At 47.3% G+C, this 21,418-nt stretch overlaps 1 protein-coding gene across 1 annotated transcript in view; it reads right to left on the reverse strand.

The window, feature by feature from the left end:
• Window positions 1-20,516, reverse strand: part of LOC144139057 (uncharacterized) — a 58,318-nt gene extending 37,802 nt beyond the window's left edge. Inside the window, exons 1-2 of the mRNA XM_077671569.1 lie at window positions 20,299-20,516; window positions 14,227-14,287 (exon numbers count right to left, since the gene is read on the reverse strand). Of these exons, the coding sequence (XP_077527695.1) occupies window positions 14,227-14,287; window positions 20,299-20,516 (279 nt within the window). The remainder of the gene's footprint in view (window positions 1-14,226; window positions 14,288-20,298) is intronic.
• Window positions 20,517-21,418: the final 902 nt, after the last annotated feature.

A 21,418-nucleotide genomic window follows, 5' to 3' on the forward strand; every position in this document is an offset into this window, starting at 1 on the left:
CTGCGCTGGTTTGCAAGCGTAGCGAGACAGCCACATACCAAGCGCCTTAAAAATTTGTCCGTTCTATTCGCCCAAATTTGGCCGCCGCAGTTTTAAACAAGTAAGCAACGTTGTCTATGGGCTCAAGAAAAATCAGAGCTCTTCGATGTAAGCAGTTGCGAAACTCCGCATCAAAAAAACGGCCCGCGCCTAGACCCCCCCTACTTTGGATTGTGCGGACTGTGGCGCCACTGCGGCCGCCGCATGCACTATCCAAAAAACAAAATAATTATTCAAACTGATAATTTGAGGTTAAATTTTGTTTTAAGGTGCATAATTCTTTATTTTTGTGCTTTCTTAAGTTATTCATTGCTATCTTAACTCCGGTTTTTAGGTGGTGATTGTTTCTGCGTCCGCGCATCTGCCTCGACCAATTAGCGCTTGTGCGGGCACTCCGGCACAACATAGGTCCGAACTGAAGTACCAAATTCCGAGTTATCCTTTGGCCTAAAGCTCATTGTATGCCAAAAATAATCCAGTAGCTGATCAAGCGGCTCTAAATAATCTGTTTCAGGTGGCATAAAGCCATCGAAGAGACTTATTTATTTTTTTTGTGGCCAGAAGACCGAAGAGGACGCGCAGCAGACGACAGTGCGTAAGCGACGGTTGACCCCATGGTCGCTTTTCTGAGCCCCGGGTTGCAGCAGACGCAGCCTTTCTGTTTACTACTTTTGCTCCGTATGTATATAAAACACTTGCATAGTTCAACACATTGGGCTCCTTTGGCATAACAAATTTACGTAAGCACTCAAATACTATTGTTCTCCCAGGTCGTCGAGCGGCGAAGCAAGTTGTATAGTTTATTTTGACACCAAAAGATGGCGCCACTGTAAAACAAGATCCAAAGCAATGGAACAATCTCAGGGCCACTTATTGATACATGGGGCCTATGGGGAGTTTCGCAACTCCTACATCCAGTAACTCTGAGAAAAATGACGTCACTTCCTTCACACTTTTAGGGGCGAAGCTCCTTAGGGCGTGGGTCTGTCCATCCTCGACGTATGTATGTAGCCACCTCTAGTTTAGTTCTTGGATTGTTTACTAGATGGCGTGGCTACCTCTAGTTTAGTTCTTGGATTGTTTACTAGATGGCGGTACTTGTATATGACGAAAAGATGCGCTTGGATTGTTTACTAGATGGCGTGGCTACCTCTAGTTTAGTTCTTGGATTGTTTACTAGATGGCGGGGAGCGTTGTAATAAAATCCGTTCGCTGTTGGCGCGCGCTCCGAGTCGCCCGATGGATAAGGCTGCAGATGTGCGAGCCCGCGAGGCAGAAGCGCTCCGTGAAGCTGCGCGACGCCGCCGCCAAGATCCTGCCGTACGAGAGCGGGAGGCCGAAGCGTGTCGTCTGGCTGCGCGACGACGCCGCCAAGATCCCAGCGTTCGAGAACGAGAGGCCCAAGCGTCACGGCAACGGCGCGAGGACCCTGCCGTAGGCGAAGCGGCACGGCTGCGGCGCGAAGAGGATCTCCAAAACGTCAGAGAACGGGAAGCGGCGAGAAAGCGCGCGTATGGGCAGGCAGACCCCGATGCAGTGAGAGCTTGTGAGGCGTCTGCAAAACGAATCCGGCGAGCTCAGCCCCAAGGTGCCGACGCGCGGTTTAAGCGAGACTTTCTAGACGTTACGTTCGGACACAGATGTAGAGGGCGAACTTTCACTGAAGAGTCACGGTTTTACCTATGATTTCCCCTCAGGAGCTTCGCCCACTCATCATCATTCACCCCGTGGATATGCTGTGAATTTTTTTTTGCAATGCATTGGAATGCTAGGGGCCTCTCCTGAGTATTCTTTCCTCCATGGCCTCAACCGGTGTGAAGGGTAGTTCTGGATTCGGATTGGCGCTCGATGGCTTGTGGAACTTGCTATGAATTGCAGGCAGTTTCGTTTTAGTTTTTGATTTACATGAACGCATTTGCTTACGCGGGATGTTGGGAGGAGTGATCAAAAATACGTTTCTCCTTGGACTGCATGCCTCGCGTGCACTGACGCCGCCCTGAGTGGAATGTTTGATAACCAGAGTTGCGAATTGGGTGCGTTATCAATTCATTGCCGCACAGCGAGCACAAAAACACAAATGACGGTGCTCTGTGCGGCGAAGTTGTCTGTGAAATAGGAGTTGCGGCGCTGCTCATTCGGCAGAGCAATGTATTGTGAAAGCTGACGACGGTTGCTAATCGCTTGGAACAGCCACATTTTTCGTGCGAACGCCGGCTCCTACGGCGTAGAACAGCAGCACCGGCGGCTAATAGGAACGCAGCTTGATGAATGTCACTAATTCAGGCAAGAATAACTTCTCCAAAGGTAATCGGTTTCTTTTTTCTTATGAGCACAAAACTTCTCTTACTATTACAAACCACCAGCGTCGAAACTTTTACAAGTAGTTTTTAAAGAAGTCTGCGTCCTGCTGTACAGTTCACGGAAAATGGCAAACCTGCTCCACAAACCTCCTCGACTCCGCCTCTGCTTTGTATTTAAACGCGCCGTTTTATTTCGTACAAAACCGGTTTTTCGTCACTAACTTTCTTGTTCGCCATGTAATTTGTAAACGAAGAACCGGGCAATAAGAGCTTTTTTGTCAAAAAACACAATTTGCGCAGCCATAAGCCCGTTTCGATCCTACGCAATCCGGTTCCAGAACTACCCATCATTCCCATTGAAGCGTAAGCACCGCTGCCATGTTCGCGTTGACACTGCGCCAGTTTCTCTTCTAGTTATTTGTATGAAACTCTATGGCTGGGTGTGACGTCAGGGCTTCTCCTATGCTTTTTTTTTCCTCCATGTGTGCAGCATTCACTCTGTTCTGAAAGGGGGTGCGTTTACGGGAGTGTAAATGTTTCTGACACGATCTTAGTGTTGTACATACGGCCTGCATAAGCGCCAGGTGCTTCACAGGCCAGCGTCTCGGAACCGGAGTATGCATGGAGCTCATTGAAGTTACACTGCCCTGAAATTTACTAACAGTGTCTCTGTAACCAGCTTTTCCTCAGATGTTCATGCTACGGCTGCACAATACGATGTAAATCGGTTTTGTGCGCTTACATAATCTACCTGAGCACTCATACCTGACAGCACGCCAGTTACGTTTGCCAATATCACATCTCATGTATTGATCACCACCATTTACAAACCAGTGTGTCTTAATTTCGCGATCATTCAACGAAATTACGATGGATAATGCAGAATTATACTCTGGGGTCAGCACACGACAAAGGGTCGTCTTGTCGTGAGGTGAGCGCCTGTAAACATTCATCTGCTACATATATCCTCCGCGAGCAGCGCGGAGACAGGCTTATAATCCGCGTCCGCGACTAAACACTTCTTCGAATCATTGTGATATGGCTTAGCGAGCCTGCAGAGCAAAGCAAAAACTGAAATCAGAGGGCCTTATCACATACCGCACTTTTCGAACGCCACCTTCCATCGCTTGTGAACTGCCTACCGTGTATATTTCCAAAAATGCGTCCGCCAAACGATCAGCTGTTCATTGAAATAAAAAAAAACGAAACAAAAGGAGAGTGAACGCGAGATTTGTGTATGCGTGATTACAAAAGCGTTCAGTCCACAGCGTCCCTCCCCTTCCCTTCGCCCACGTCTCGCGAAATAGCAGCGCATTTCGCATCTAGTTGGTCTGGTGAGTCGTATACCTGACTAAGTTTAGACGAATGTCTTTAACATATCAGAAGCTGCACTGGTTTTTTTTTTTCATTCCCGATCGAGCAATTAGTTTTTTTTTTCGGATTTGCAGAGCATTTATTTTTCTGTGGTTTTATTATCTTTCCTTGGTTCTTACTATAAGGAGCGAGTGGGCACATATTTAACGAAGGGCAGCCTTGTAATATACTTAACATTTTCGCATGGTTTATATTCCTATAAAAGGAATAAGTTATGGTCCTGGATTGGGTAATCCCATCCCGAAACATATTGGTCTGCGACGTATATATTCGAAACGAAGCCGCAGTCGTTGTCCGCGCTGAAAACGAAACCAACATCTCAACACGTCTCCGGGTAGCTCTTGTCGGCGTTCGAGTACTCCACGAAGATGCAGCTGCTTTTTAGTTATCTAGACGTACTATTTGCTTATAGACGTCACCATAACAAGTTTCATAGATCGCGGAAATGCGAAAAGAAGCGAAAGAGAACCAACACATCGCACGAGCCCCTATCAGACACGCAACGCAAATCCCGTAAATGCCGCGGAGAAGCGGCTGCAAGTGGCACAGCGATCGCGAGGCTCGAGGCGTATAGGGCCGTTGAGGGAACGCTCCCTGAATGGATCATGCGGCGGACTTTATCGTAGTAATGATTGATTGATTGTGGGGTTTAACGCGCCGACGCAACGCAGGCGATGAGGCGCGCCGTAATGGAGGGCTCCGGATTAATTTTGACCACCTGGGGATCTTTATCGTGCGCCGAAATCTCGTACACACGGGCGTTTTTGCTTTTCACCTCCATCAGAAAAGCGGCCGCCGCGGCCGGGAATCGAACCCGCGACCTCGTGCTCAGCAGCGCAACGCCTTAGCCACTGAGCCACCGCGGCGGGTTATCGTAGTAACGATGCTTGCGAGAAGCTTCAAAATCTCCTCCGCTGCGTTTTCGCTCGGAGTTTGGTCCGGAGCGAGGAAAGGCGGCTTCTTGGTGCTGCCTGGGGCCCGCAGCAGCGGGTGTCTGAGGAAAGTCTTGTGCCGGCGGCTTTGTGCCTTTGTTTCCGTCTATCTTGCTCTCCACTGTAATGGTGTAGCGGTGAAAATGGGAGTCGGGGAGCCCTACAGAAGTAAAAATTCCCCCGCACCTCCCCGAAGGGAATCGTGCAGAAATGCGAATGCATTGGGTGCACCGATGAGTGTGTTGCGAGTAATGGCGTAATTAATGACGAGAGTGTGAACGTAATCATTTATTCATCAGCACCTGTTTGTGTTATCGTTGTACCTGACGGCCACAATCACTGCCTTGTGATCGCTAAAGTGCACGGTCAAAGGGTCTTTGAGAAGCATACGCGCGTCACAGTTTCGCGTAAAGACCAGATCAATGCAACTCCCGTGAATGGTAGTGGGGCACGTGTCGAAGCCGGCAGAGAGACAATGCATAGAGTGCCTCGTCTGCATGTACTCGACCAGCCACTCGCCACTCTTCTTGCGCACGTCAACGTTCAAGTCACCAACCAAGACTATGGGGTCAGAGGGTTTGGAGCGCACGCGCACACTTTCCATAGCCGCGTCCAGCTGCGCGGCAACGGCGTCTCGAGCGAGGTTGGGCGCGAGGTACACGGTCACCACAAAGACTCCGTCTCCGGTGTAGGCAAGGGTGTACAAGTCCTTGTACGGAGACGTGTCTCGAACGGGAGACGTGGCAACCGCGTGCGATATCAAGTTCCCTCCGGCGTGTCCTCTCCCCTTGCCCTCCGCTACTCCCGCCCGAGCTATCACCTGCTCCAGTTGCTAGGCGCGCCACAGCTGTTGCTAGGGGCGAGGAGGAGCGCGGAGAGATAACACCTGCGGGCGCACGCCGACAGGTGTTATCTGGTTATCTCTAGAACAGCAGCAGCTTCGGCATGTTGCTCAAACGGCGCTTGTTCTATCTGCAGATTTTCTTCGCTTTCACCGGGCCTGCGCTCTCGGGTACTGCTCCATCACGGTCAACTACTTCGGTGTCCAGTCCTCGACACGTGGGTGCCAAGCGGGTGCCTGCCGACTGCCCTATCACCCTTGGAGGTGATAGCCTTGGTGCGTCCGTTGGCGCAGCTGATGGCGCGCCGCGTGCTCTGTTCTGGGCCAACGTCACCGCTGATCATCCAATGATGGACTGCCCCAAGATTACGTCATCTTCGTGTCCCAGTATAAAGGACCGGAAACCTTCAACACTCTTCAGTGGGCAGAACAGCAGCAGCTTCGGCATGTTGCTCAAACGGCGCTTGTTCTATCTGCAGATTTTCTTCGCTTTCACCGGGCCTGCGCTCTCGGGTACTGCTCCATCACGGTCAACTACTTCGGTGTCCAGTCCTCGACACGTGGGTGCCAAGCGGGTGCCTGCCGACTGCCCTATCACCCTTGGAGGTGATAGACTTGGTGCGTCCGTTGGCGCAGCTGATGGCGCGCCGCGTGCTCTGTTCTGGGCCAACGTCACCGCTGATCATCCAATGATGGACTGCCCCAAGATTACGTCATCTTCGTGTCCCAGTATAAAGGACCGGAAACCTTCAACACTCTTCAGTGGGCAGAACAGCAGCAGCTTCGGCATGTTGCTCAAACGGCGCTTGTTCTATCTGCAGGTATGTTACCTTAAGAACGCCTACGGTATTCGCTGTGATGATCGCTTTATGCTGCTGCTCTACTGCCCCAAACGTTTTTCTTGTTTGAATGTTCTGTACAGTTTTATCTGCATTCTCTTGAGCGGGGACGTTGAGTTGAACCCTGGACCCCCTAAACCTGCCCCTTCCTCAAACCAATCAAAGCATGGATCACCCGCAGTAACTGGCCCCTCAACTCGTTCCAAAACTGATACTTCCCCCGCTCCGGAGACGACAGTCATGCTTGAAAGGCTGCTGGCTGGCCAGAACCAGATTGCGAAGGATATTGCCGACATCAAGCAGTCTTTTAATTCTCGTTTTGAAGAACTTGAAACCCGCGTAACATCCTTGGAATTATCCATCAGTACCAACGGCTCCAAACCTTTGTGCGAAAAACTGAGTTCCGAGGTAGCTTCACTGAAGCAGTCCTTAGCAAGGCTTGAAACCAAGAACGAAGACTTAGAAAGCCATTCTCGTAGGAATAACATTTTAATACATGGTTTACCAGAAGATCCCAATGAGAAGAGCGACACACTTCTGTCAGAAGTTTCCAAGCTGCTAACGGAATCACTTGAAATTCCCTGTCCGCACATCGAGCGCTGCCATCGTATTGGTAAGCCACGCGATGGACGTCCTCGTCCAGTCATAATGAAGATTCTGGATTTTACTGAAAAAGTTCTTGTCATGAAAAATGCATGAAAACTTAAAGGATCGGATTATCACATAACTGAAGATTTTTCGCTTAGGGTACGTAATATACGAAAGAATCTGTTCAGCGCTACGTTGCCTTTCCGCAAAAATGGTTCGACAGTCAAAATACGATATGACCATGTCTATATCGATGGCAAACGCTACGTGTGGGATGAGCATTTGAAGTCGATTAGGGAAGACAGAAGCAGTTCTGTCAAAATGACTGGAGCATCTGCAGTTGCTTCTTCCTCTTCCCGGTGACGGACAAACAATGACTGTGATAGTAAGCTAGTGGTTTTAAATCTTAACGCTAGAAGTATTGTCAATAAATTTCCAGACTTGCTTGCTCTTCTGTCCGTATATTCATCTGACATTGTTGGGATTACTGAAACTTGGTTGCATGACGGCATCTACGATTCCGAATTCACCCCTCCCGGATATATCGCAGTTAGAACTGATCGTCAAATAGAAAAAGGAGGGGGTGTTGCTTTACTCCTTCGTCAAAGCCTTAAATTCTCAATCCTGCCCTCTCCCTCTGACATAGAATCCGCCTGGTGTAAAATTCATCTCCACAAGCAATCTGTAGTAATAGGTCTTTTCAATCGCCCACCCGGCTCTCCAATTGATACATTGCACAACTTAAGCCATTTTATGCTGAGTCATAACCTTCAACACGGTAACTTATTGGTAATGGGGGATTTTAATGTCCCAGGCATTGATTGGTCCTCGTTAAATTACTCTGGTAGCGACACTGCAATTGGGCTCGAGTTGATCACCCAATCTTTAAGTCTTGACCTTACCCAGATAGTACACTCCCCTACAAGACTGACTGCTATCCTTGACCTAGTTTTTGTGAACTCTAGATTGATGCAAAATGTCACCTATGATATAATTGATGGTATCTCGGACCACAAAGGTGTTCTTGTTTCAATTCCCTGTTCATTACCTAAACCTCGTACCGTCTATACAACGTTTCATGATTTCAACCGGGCTGACGATACCTCTATTATCGATACTTTAGCTGGCAATTTTAATACATTTTCTAATCTTAATCTCGATGGTGATGTAAACATTCTTGTAAAAAACTTTGAAAGTGTCATTCAAGATTGCATTAATCGCTTCGTTCCTCTTAAAACAAAGAAAATAAACCCGAACATTCCTTGGATGAATCGCGACATTTTACATGCATCGCGTAAAGTCAACCGCCTACGGCGTAAGAAATCATCCACCAATGGTCAGAGCATTGACCGCTTTCTCAAGGCCAAAGAGCTTCTTCATGCCAAAATTAATAGCGCTAAAGACTTTTATTTTCGTTTCCAGCTGCAGGGTTTATTGAAAACTAATCCACGTAAGTTTTGGCAAACAGTTTCACCTACTAACACCACACCGACCTCATTTGTTTCCGGAGGCCAAATAATCTCAGATACTAAAGAGATATCACACGCTTTCAACACGTATTTTAACTCAGTCTTTACGGACGATAACAGTGTAATTCCTCCGTTTTCGAATGCTCCTTGCTATTCTCCCATTACCGATGTTTCAGTGAGTGAGCAAGGGATTCTGAACCTCATTTTGAACTTAGATACTAAAAAAGGCGCGGGACCGGATAATATCCCGAATGCATTTCTCGTTCGCTACTCACTTTGGACATCCCGTTACCTCACCATCATTTTTCAGAAATCGCTGTCCACCGCCACTGTCCCTTTAGCATGGAAACATGCGAAGGTACTTCCGTTCTTTAAAGCGGGCGATCGACAACTGTTCTCGAACTACAGGCCCATCTCTATAACCTCACACTCATGTAAGCTTATCGAACATATAATTTTTAAACATATAATGGAGTACCTTGAGTCAAATTCCATACTTTCAAAAGTTCAGCACGGTTTTCGTCGTGGTTTCAGTACTGTAACGCAACTGGTAGAATTTACACACGACATATCTCGCAGCATGGACTCCGGAAGCCAAATAGATGCCATATTCATAGACCTTTCAAAAGCTTTTGACACCGTCATTCATTCTAAATTACTGTGTAAATTAAACGCAATACTAAAAAATCCTTCTCTTGTTCAATGGATTTCTAACTTTCTTTCCGAGCGCACACAATCTGTTTGTTTTAATTCTGCTGAATCTTCTACTATGGATGTCTCTTCAGGAGTTCCACAAGGCTCAGTCCTTGGACCACTGTTATTTCTCTTGTATATTAATGATCTTCCGAGTAACATAAATTCCAGTATACGACTTTATGCAGATGATTGCGTGTTATATCAAGTAATCAACTCGCAAAACGATCACCAAGTTCTCAACGAATCATTTGCTAACTTCTGTTCCTGGTGCAGTAAATGGCAGATGAAAATTAATTTTAATAAGACTGTTATACTAACCTTCACTACCAGCATATCCTCTTCCCAGTTCTGCTACTCGTTTAACAACTGCACGCTGTCTAGGGTAAATAATTACAAGTATCTTGGCGTTATCTTCGACAATAAATTATCATGGGCGAAACACATAGACTACATAACTGCTAAAGCCTTAAAAAAACTTGGATATTTACGTCGTGTTTTAGCTAAAGCTCCTAAAGATACTAAACTCATTATGTACAAGTCATTAATCCGCCCAATAATCGAATACGCCTCACCTGTGTGGAACCCGCACAAGCAGCTCGAAATTAATAAAATCGAATCAGTTCAAAGAAAAGCCATTCGATTTATATGCCGCTGTTACGACAGACATTTTTCGCCCACCTCTGCTTTGCTGTCTCTTAATCTAACCCTACTTGCCGAACACAGGCGCATCGAGTCGTTAAAATTGTTACATTCTGCCGTGCACTCCCCTTATAGCGATACTCACTTCACATTTTCGAGACCATTATCAACGCGAAGCCATCACTATCTTAACCTGACATCAATATTTGCCCGAACCGATATTTTCAAATACAGTTTCTTTCCCCGCACCATAGAGTGGTGGAATGCCCTGCCTGGCTCTGTTCGTGCACAGCCGCAGCAGCAATTTTTGACAGTGGTCTAATCGCAATAATCGCAATAGTGTTCACGTCATCACTGTCTTCCCATTGTATTATAGTGTATGGCGCCTCTGTAAAATATAACTGTTTAAATTTTGCTACTGTATGTGTGTTGCTTTCGATGTAATTAATATGTATTATTTGGTTTTCTTGTTGTTTTTTTTCTAACCCGGTGTAGATACATTACACTGATCCCACATCTGCATTGTACAAAAACTTTTGTACCCACTCCTGCTATAACCCTCCCTGGGTTGCAGTATTTTGAAATAAATAAATAAACCCCCGACTAAGAAATGCACTCGCATTTACGACGACGACGACGACGACGACGACGAAGGCAGAACTACGAGGCGCGCGCTCACGTGCGCTCGCGCTGGAGGAATGCAGGCGCACGCCGGCCAACGGAGCAAGACAACCCCCGGCTAATAAATGCATTCGCATTTAAAACATAATTTATAGGGTGGCCCTGTGCCCGCAATTACCTGCCACGGCTAGACCGGCGTCCAACCAACTTCGTCTTCACGCCGTTCAGCAGCTGCTTACTTCATTTTACCTGTTTTTATGCCTCAGGGTTGGCCAGGGGGTAATAGTTATAATGCTGTGGCATTACTCCACCTCCGAAACAGCATCGACTCGCTGTCGTAAAGGAAACTGGCAGGTCCGCTAGCCCCTCAGGGAAGGCGGATTGAGGAAACATAGTCGAAAAACGTATTTTCAGCATACACTATAGCTAAATACAGGCAAGCGACGTCAAATCAGGCTGGGGGTTGTACGGCTTCATGCGTTCTACATGTACAGTCATCAAAAGTGTTAACAGCAACAATAAACGAGGTGTCAGTGTATGCCCAGAGCGGCAGCTTGCCGCTCTGGGCATACTGGGTAATCAGCGGGGCTGTGCGCATGTGCTGAAGCTGCCGAGTGCAGAAAGTCAGCCTGGGGAGTACCGACTATCACCTGCCGAAGATGTGCCGGTAGCTATCGTAACCGGCCGCTCCGTGCGTAGGCTGGCACCCGCTTCTTTGTTATTGTTAACACTTTTGACGACTGTACGATTTCTGGGGCAGACCTGGGTCGTGGAGCATGCTGCGGGTATTCTCCCACTCGACGAAGAATACCCAGACACGGCGAAGGACTTGATATGAACCAAAGTGTCGGCGAGGAATCTTTTCTGAAAGCCGTTGGCGGTGTTTTAATGTCCACCCCCAAACAAGGTCGCCGACCAGGTATTCAATATTGCGCCGATCCTTGTTGTATCTTGGTGCATCGATGGTACGTTGCCTTAGGATGCGAAGACGGGCTAGCTGGCGGGCAGCTTGAGTCCGCGGCGTGAAGTACGTTTCCACGTCATTGTTATTGACGGAAAGCCTATAGCGTCCAAGGTAGTCGTCACCGGGCGGTCGTAAACAAGCTCATACGGTGTCATTCGAATTTTCGTGCGTGGCCGGGGTGCTTTTGCAATGCGTGTAGTTAGTAGTACATTTTTCATGAGACTAGCAGTGAAGGCGGCGCTCCCGTCCATTATAAAACCGTATAGGCTCGCCATCTCGCAGAGCGATGTTCGCAAGGAAGAACTTGGCGACTTCACCGGTGGTGCCGTGAGAAAGGGCTTCTTAAAGGCTACTTAACGGCATATCTTAAAGGGGCCATGAAGACTGTGACGAGGTAGAGCATGTTGCGGAGCATTGTTTCCCTACGCCTCGACTGCACATGTTTCGGCGAGCTGGAAGCCGCCATTATGGGCAGCCGGCGCTTCACGTGAGTCATGATCTCTTCGTGACCCCGTGCGACGCTCCGAACCGGCTCGCCGTGCGCGTGTGCGCGAGGGCGCGGGGGAAGGAGGACCAGCTTGTCGCATTCCTTCGCGCCCACCCTCTCCCAAATCTGGGGCGAGATCTCCTCTCCCCCCGAGGCGACCTGCGGGATGAACCAACACCACCTATCTTGAGATGTTACAAGCATTACAAGCTCGCCGCCCACGTAAACAAACACCGCGCTGTGCGTATGCGTGAGCGGCATCCACACCGCACAAATATCCCCTTGCAGGCTAAAATTTAAAACAAAACCACCTCACTTAGGGCGTGTTGGTAAAATAAGACTCTAGAAATGCTATAAATGCAACAAAGAACGATTTGTCGCAAAAATCAGAGGAAACTGCAAGGAAAACTCTAGCAAGAGGCCCGTGCATTGCCAGGGCGTGTGCTCTGAAGCAGCCAACAAAAATGGCGGCACCGCCACCGAGTTCAAGGGCGTGCGGCGCCGCAGGTCAGGGCAAAGAAGTGGAGGAGGGCGGCGGAGAAGGAGGGAGCGGTTGGCGCTACCTCAGTAATTTTAGGGGCCTTAGCCCTTGCGAGACTACTGCACCCTCTATCGGTGGGTCTTGGAATGCGCGGTTTCCAGACCCACATGAGGCCTCCGTAGGATCTGTGAACCTTCTCCTACTTCGGCATGACGGGGGACCCACAACAACGCCGCTGTTCAAAGCAAAATTGGTAATCGTCGTAAACAAATATTTCATCACGCCAAAGAAATAAGAATTAGGCCACAAGACGTCAATATTCTAAAGTTATGTCCGATGGAATTTAAAGCCAGTTTATAGAGTTACGTCTGACGCAGCCCAAAATTGAAAACTTAAGTTGCGCCCCACCGAACTTTGGGCCAATGTTTTGAGTTACGTCCGGCGTAACGTAAAGCACAAAAAAATACAGCTAACCGCACCAAATATACCGTGAAGCTTTATATGCGCAATCTATACGCAACATCACTGAAATGGTCGCTTGTACAATACATGATGGAAAATTCGAAAACACAAATGTTGCTGCTTTACGGCCAAACCGGTTTAGAATGAGTAAATCATAGGTGACATTATAGCCACTAAAAAGGTAATATGTTCGACATGTTCGACATGCTCCCCGTCGGTCGAGTGGTCAGCGTGATATAAGCGCCCACACTACTGCTGCGATGGGAGTTCGAATCCCAACTGGGTTGATGGAGTTTTTTTTTTTTAATTAAAAGACCCAAAATTTTCTGTACTAGTCCACGTACGCTTGTTTCCATATCAAACACATGCAAGCAAAGGAGAAGACGGGAATAAACAAAACTGAACCTTGTGCCGTGGGCGAAGTGCCAGTTTGCAGCGTCTGCAGTTTGTGCCGAGACGCATTTATAGGGGTCAATAGTCTTGTAACAAAATTAATTAATAGGGCTGGGCGTCGGTTACTATTGTAACCCGAATAATTTGACGTTATATATCGTACAAGCGGCCATTTCAATAACTGGCCGCCTCGATTTACCAGTCCTGGATGGTCCGCAGCAAGTCCGAGGAGTACATTCGGATCGGAAGTACCAAAGGAATACATGGGAAAATCGAGCCCCGGATCGCATTTCGGGCAGTCCGCGGTCGATCCGGGACAGATAATTGAGGAAGCCCAATGTTGTCTATGGATTACACATATAGAGTTTCACGGTGTTAGGTGCCGTTAGCTGTAAAAAAAAAATTTTTGTGCTTTACGTTACACCGAATGTAACTAAAAACACTGGCCTTAAGTTCCGTCGGACGTGACTTAAGTTTTCAATTTCGAGTTACGTCGGACGTAACTAGAAACTGGCTGAAAGTTCAGTCGGACGTAACTCTAGTTCTCAATTTTGGGTTCCGTCGGATGTAACTGTAGAGACTGCGTATCTTTTTCCGCTTTCGAAGGTTTCGCGATTCTGGCCCGCCCGTCCAAGCAAGAAAATTAATACACTTTTCGAATATACAGTTTGCTGTATTTCAGCTGGGCGTTAGCCAGTTGGACCCAAACATAATGCGTCAGATTAATATAGCGAAGCTTTTATGCCTAACGGACGGCGACCATCCCGCCACTAAAACGCACTGCAGGAAAGCCAACTTTACACAATGGGCTTCACAAAAAAATGATTATAAGCGAGGGCACAATCAAGCGCCTCGAAAGGAAAACGCTTTCCGTGGACGGAATGAAGCCGACGTCTATCTGATTGTCCCGCCATTCCGACACGGTCGAAGCTGTCCGGACTTTGGACCTCGACTCAGTTTGCAGGGAGAAAGCTTCCCGTTTTTCCCACCTTTCTCTTAGAAAGGGGCTTTGATTTGTTTTTATGAATGAGACATCGGTGCGTTTTTTGTGTCACTCTTCAGGCTTTAATTCCCTGGACCACGACAGAAGTTCTCCCACGCCCCCGGCTGCAAGTAGTCCGGCTTGCAGAACAGGTCCAGCATCGCGCGATGCTCCGTGAGCCTGCAAAGAAAGAGAGAAATATTCATGCACACCTCAGCACCAAAATTGCCGTAAACTCATGAGCGCCGCGCCATCAGCGGGGTACACCTGTACGCTCGAACTGCCGCGGCAAATGGAGTAAATAAGCCTACAGATTAATCTTTTTAGATCCGCTAAAGCAGGCGTGGTATAGGTATGATAGGCGTGGCGGGAAGTGTGTACACGCCTTTTCTGTAAGTTCCACCGCCGTTATTTGTACCTTACGAGCGTTTTCTGAGCAAAAATGGTTGGTGACCGAGGGAACGCTTTAGGTAATTTTGTAGCGCGTTGGAAGGGCGTGGAAATGGCGTTCGGTTGCAAATTGATGAAGGAAATTCAGAAAAGTTTAAACACTGTGGGGTACAAGACATTCCTCCCCCCCCCCCGCCACCCCGGCCCCCTCGCGGGAAGCGTTCAAGCCCTCCCCTTAGCTCACATGTCGAAGCAGTACGGTCCTCTTCATACCCGTATAAGATTATTAGCATGGTATTTACCAGTTGCACCAATGTAATTATGCACCAATCAATCACTGTTTCTCCCCTGAAACTTTTAATATTGTTAGTACTGATGACAAAGATTCTGTCGTTATAGAGTAGAATGGTAGCCCGATATTTCCATATTCTACTACACATGACTTTACTCGTGTGAATACCAAAGACTTTTTAAAAGGCACAAAAAATGTGTAGCGTCAGTGCACTTACTATGCATTTTACATAGCAATGCCCGACGAAAGGCGTAAAAAGTGTTGCCGGGTGATTTGATTAGGTTTTTTTTTTTTTTTTTTGCAGAACCCTTTTTCAGATTTTCGGTGTCGAGAAAATGGTGGTAACGCCCTGAACACCCTCCGTTTTTGGAGAGTGTTGAAAGGGTATGCATAAGGTATTTAGCAGGTAATAGAATGCCCTCACTTATAAAACGCCACAATTACAACACTTTTTCGATTCGGCATTATGACTAACAGTTTTTCAAGTCTGCATGCTAACTTGTACATGCTAAGAGTCATATGCCTAATTCCGAAATTAGCGCTAACATGTGTAATTCTAGAAAAGGTGCCACTGACTGCAGCAAATGACCTATTTTTCCCCAAATAAAAGCAAATAAAGCAGACGTATGTGTAAAGCAACGTAAGTATATACCTCGCTTTCCCCGATTGGAGGTCGCCGGTGAGTGGATGCCACAAGCGGGACGTAAATGGCATTAACCGAAATATTAAAGTCTATCTCTCTCTGCCTGTTCCTATAGCCTGAAAAAAGGTGTTTGCCTTTGCCATGGGAAGGCTGTTTGCCATGGTACGAGGCGGACAATCCCCACTGCGCCACGGCCCACCATCAACAAAGATGACGGCGACGAAGCTGTATGGGGGCAACATAATTAATGGGTAATTTGGGTTTCCATCAGCGGACTTTCATTTCCCGGCCTTCTTTTCTCTGGAAATAAATTAGTAGGTTAAAGTGCTATCCAGGCACTACCAATGAATTAGCCCTGGCCAATACCCCCTTGTGGGTACATGCCATAAACATTGAGGGCATCATCACCATCATCCGCAAACGCGGGCTCCGTTACGGCCACTTGTAAATGAACCGGCTTATCTCGCAAACACATCGATTCATCATCAAACATGGTCAGTGTCATCTGCTTTGCCGCCACGTGACCTTTGGTAAAAGTGCAGGTTCATTCCCATGCATCCTGCTCCCAGCCTCGCATCGCATTGGCGTGGGCTCAGCCGTGCACGATCATGGAAGACGCTCAGGAAAGCCCCACCCCAGCCCTGACCCGAGGTTCCCCACGCCGCGACCCAAGCCCGAGAGATGCCAATGAAGACCAGCCGAGACGAGCCATGCTGACAGATGTCGTGTTCCCCCGCCTTTTCGTCCGACGTGGCTCCAGCGCCTTCGATGCTTCCTCGCGACGGAAGACATCGTTGTTAGGCATCATCATCGTCATCTGTGGCGGCAAGCAAATCGTCACTGTATATTTTCATCGCATTGCGCATCCACTTCTAGTCCTAGCTTGCCTCGGCCTCGATCCGGAGGTGTCGAGTGGGGGGGGGGGGATGTCACGGTACGTGGCGGACAATCCCCATGGCGCCACGGCCCACCATCAACAACGGTGACGACGACGATGAAGCTGTGTGCGGGGTAGCAAGTGCGGGATCCGTTATGGTCACTTGTAAATGGATCGTCCAAACTTGTACATACATCACTTCATAATAAACCATGGTTTGTGTTATTTGTTCTGCCACCAAGGAAAAATTTAAAAACGAAGCTTTATATGGCTAGGAGAAAGAAAATTCCGGCGGTCTCGTGAACGCAGAAAACTCAACTGGCGCAACCACATGCGCGCAGGAGAAAAAAAAAAAACAAAAAAAAAATGAAAAAAGAAAGGGAAGCTTGCACTCACGCGCAAATCTTGAATGGCGAAGCTATTGTAGGTTAGCATTGCCGGACACATAGTTAAGTTTCAGTATCATTGTTTAATTGCATAGCTGCGGTGCTACTAAGCGTCGTCGTATGCATCGAAGAGGTCGTCGTCTTGGCAGCGAGTGGTGGATGCGAAGTCATCCTCCGCATTGTAGACTTCAACCAGGTCTTAGTCATCGACTTGAGGCAGTGGTGGCGGTATCTGCAAGTTGTTTCGGGAGTAGTGGCCCACTCGTAGCCATGCCTTCAATTACCCATAAGGGCTTCTAGAGAATGTGGCATCTGTGCTGGCCTCTCCCAAGCAGGATGTCTTTTCAACTGTAGCATTAGCTCTGTAGTGGTTTTTACATACACGGGAGCGCTTGACGACAGCACTTGAGCTTTTTTCTTTTTCGAGAGCCACTGCGCGAACCGGGGACTCCGCGATCGCGACACGCGCTCACGAGCACTGGGCATTTTTCTCGCTCCTCGGTGTTTTTGCCAGATTTTTGTTTTACTTTTATTTATTATATATATATATATATATATATATATATCTATATATATATATATATATATATATATATATATATATATATATATATATATATATATATATATATATATATATATATATATATATATATATATAGCAGGTAAGAAGTTCCGGACTACCGTAGAAATAGGTAAAAACTTGGGTGCACACTCTTGGAAAACACTGAACAAGGGTTTTATTGTTCCCAACAGTTGCGAAAGGAGAACCTTTCTTCTTCAGGGGTTATCCTTTCTCCTTTCTCCAAAGGTTCTCCTTTCGCAACTGTTGGGAACAATAAAACCCTTGTTCAGTGTTTTCCAAGAGTGTGCACCCAAGTTTTTACCTATATATATATATATATATATATATATATATATATATATATATATATATATATATATATATATATATATATATATATATATATATATATATATAGACTGAAAAGATAAAAACTCACACAGAGCGCGAAAAAAATAAGGTTAGTAGAGACAGAGACAAACGAGAAAGACTTAGAAAATAAAAATAAGTTTACTGACGTTTCAGGGAGAGGACTCCCTTAAAAGGAATCACCCACGTCCCGCGGTCCCCGCCTCGGTTCTTCAACAAAATGGTGCCGTGACCAGGATTAATGGATAATACAGTTGAAGACCTGAGTGCGCACCGCCCCACAACGATGACGTGAGTGACCACAACGATGGGACTAGATTGTGACCGCTGACCACGGACCGCAGGCCGGCGCGACTATCCAAGGATCAATTGAGGCCTCGCCAAGCGACCAACGATCAGACTGCCTCAACAATGCTACCGACTCTTGATGAACGCCTGCCGGGACCAACGGAAGAAACGGCTTAGGTTTCTCGCCTACCATGACTCTACTCGGCGACCTACAGATATTACCGACGCCAAGCATCGACATGGAGGCCCTTTGCAAACGAAGAAGCCTAATCCGAAACGACGCCACTGCACTGATCAACGACATAAAATCACGGATGAATACCGATACACCATCAATCGGTGAGCTTATTTCGCTCAAGAAAAGCCTAATGACAAAACATGTGCTCCTAAAAAAGCTGGACAGCGAGATTGAAGTACTTCTCGACTTGGATGATTTAGACAAAGAATATGAAGCCGCCTATGAATTCGAAGATCTTATCCTATTGACGAAATTTAGAATGGAGCGATTGTTCCCGGAATTGGAAAAGTATTCTACCGATGAAATTGTTACAATAGCCCTGAAAAAGCAGGATAGTACCCTAAACGTCAACAAATCGGCTTTGGAAAAAAGTCACCTTATGAACGAAAACAGCAATTTGACGACGCCTCTGAAAGAACACATTCAGACAGAAGTCAGGGAACAAGCTGTTTGCTTCAAACAAGGGACTAGTTCAAGGAATAACCAAGTGGAGGCACCCGTTCTTGTTGCTCGCTTAGATGACTGCAACCCCAACGACGGAAGTTTTCGATTACCGGCAACGAGAATGACGGATACTCATACTAATGATAACGCTGTGCAAGAACCTGCAGAGCCAACTTGTTTGCAAGGTTTTACTGGGAAGAAAACACGATCAATGCGCAAGAAACGACGTAATGAAGGCCCACAAAAACCACAGATTAATGAAGCTCAGCAGAGTTATCGGAACCACTCACCCATGGAGACGCCGGAGAGATGGCGCCTTTGCTGCAGCAAAGGTTTGAAAAGAATTTTACTGGCCCAGGTGAAACGTACAAATGTGAAGACGCCGACGTTCAAACGAAGACCACAAAAACGGCGAAACGCAGGGGCCCCACTATGCGCACACGCAACTACCAGAAATAAGGTTGCCCCAAAGCACCTGACCAACTGGCGTCTGAGTGAAAAAACGAAAAAGGAAAGGGGTGCGATGAACATCCGGACAAAAGGACCCAACCGGCACACTAATTCTTCAACACGACAGGCTATCCGATGCGCATTCAGCAATATGCTTCCACGGGAATCGCTACGTGGTTATCGAGGACGACCGACGCTCCAGACGCACCGCTTACGACGGTCTGATTCTACAGAGCGGATGTGCCACCGACGCTGGAAACATAGGTGGAAACAGAAGTATGGACTGCTCCGGTGCAGCTACCGCGGACATTACATCGATATGAATCATGAACTTTAATGGACTTTGCTTTTCGGTGCAACGAAGGGAGCGACACTAAACGACCGCTGAAAACTGCTTCATTTCAGCATCTTCCTGTGCTAATCGCGCGCCCGGGAGGATGTTAAAAATATTTGAGAAAGAAGAGGTGGCCATGCCAGGTGCCACCTAATATCACCATCATTGAAAAGTTCCATCCGCCATTAAAAGGAATCACCCACGTCCCGTGGTCCCCGCCTCGGTTCTTCAACAAAATGTGGAGCCTCCCTTTCTTCACTCTGAAGAAAGGGAGTCCTTTCCCTGAAACGTCAGTAAACTTATTTTTATTTTCTAAGTCTTTCTCGTTTGTCTCTGTCTCTACTAACCTTATATATATATATATATATATATATATATATATATATATATATATATATATATATATATATATATATATATATATATAATTTGCTAAAGCCACGGCACGTGCTGGGAACGCTCGGCGGTCGCCGCGAAGCACGCGCTCAGTAGCGCTACTTATTTTCGTTGTTTTTTTCCTGCAACGACGAACTTGTGGCTTGTGAAACCGCTCCACTGTTAAAAATGCCAAGAAAACAGTTCAGGTGCGTCTGCGCCTGTTGCAACTGACGCGTTCCACTTTGGGAGAAACGTGAAAGCCTGTGTACAAAAAGCCGGGTGCGTCAGTTATGCATGAGGAAGACGACGATATAGGTAGTTATGATGATGACTACAACTACCAGAGTCACAAGCGGCGACGGAACATGTAACTAATCAACTTAAAACCTAATCCAAAAATATGCGTGGTGGTGTGTCCTTCAGTGCTTAGATAGAAAGAAATCCTGCCCCTTCGCTATGGTTCAAGCTTTCAGCGACTTGCCAGTAAAGAGTATCATCTTTAGTGTGCAACAAAAGCAGCGCCAAATCAAAACGTACCATTCTTGCAGCTGACGATCCACTTCTTCCTCATCCACCGAGTCGTCGTCGTCGTCCTCAGGCTTGGCCGACGGATCTCCGTCCGGCAGCCCCGGCTCCCGCTGCACACCATCGGCATTGTCAGCGGCGAGGACGCTCTTGACCGAGGCCAGGCTTTCTCCCATCAGCTGCGCGTGCCCGCTGACCACGTCCTTGCCGCTTGCCTCCCCTTCCGGCATTTCAGATGTAGAGGAAGCGGAAGAGGTCAAAGGCGACTCCATTCTGTAAGCAGGTTCAAGAGCTTGTAAGAAGTTGCTTAACCCTAGGACCGACAAGCGACGTTACCTCCAGCGTTCCTTTGTCATCGAAGCCCTAGTTCTACTCCGCCGTCGAAGAACGCCGAAGATTGGAGGAGCAAGATGATGATGATAATGCTGAAGACGACCACGTCAATTGTGATACTTTCAAATAGGCACAGAGTTGTCCCACACTGTTGTCGTTTTTCACTTCCGTGTAATACAACACGAACCACGGGCAGAGAAAACGAAAAGATACACAAACTCTGACTAAAACTGTTATTCAAGAAAACACATATTACTGTAAAGACCACGTGATGCACCATGCGCTGTGAACAAGATACATTATCATCATTATTAACTTTATATGAACAAAAAATAAAACAAATAGATGCTCCCTGCAGAGCGGTGGTTCGGATCCTCATTTCAAAACCCATTGGATCTTGCCGCCTCCCTGAAGCTCCAGGTCTGGGCTGGCAAGAGCAGCCTGAATCTGTTCTTGTTTCTACTGTGGTGTTTGTTGTACTGTCTGGCCCTCCGTCCATACATTCCCATGTAACATGCAATAATGTCGGTTTACCACCGCAATTGGAGCAAGCGTCTTGATGTTGCTGTGGATGTAGATTTCTGTAAGCGTTCGTTCGAATTCATCCCCATGACATGGCTTCTTCCGTGCTAACTTCTTCCTGCGGTGGCACGTATCGGCGTCTTCCAACTCTGAGCTCCTCGAGTCTTTTGCCGTATTGTCGAGGGCGTGGACAATGCATAACGTGTTGATCTCCGCTCGGTTCGTTAATTCACGAGCGATCTGCTCCGCAGCTTCGTTCCCCTATAGCCATTGATGA

This window comes from Haemaphysalis longicornis, unplaced genomic scaffold (genome assembly GCF_048455015.1).
Source record: "Haemaphysalis longicornis isolate Haplotype H1 unplaced genomic scaffold, Haemaphysalis longicornis Haplotype H1 scaffold_1, whole genome shotgun sequence".
Classification (NCBI taxonomy): domain Eukaryota; kingdom Metazoa; phylum Arthropoda; class Arachnida; order Ixodida; family Ixodidae; genus Haemaphysalis; species Haemaphysalis longicornis.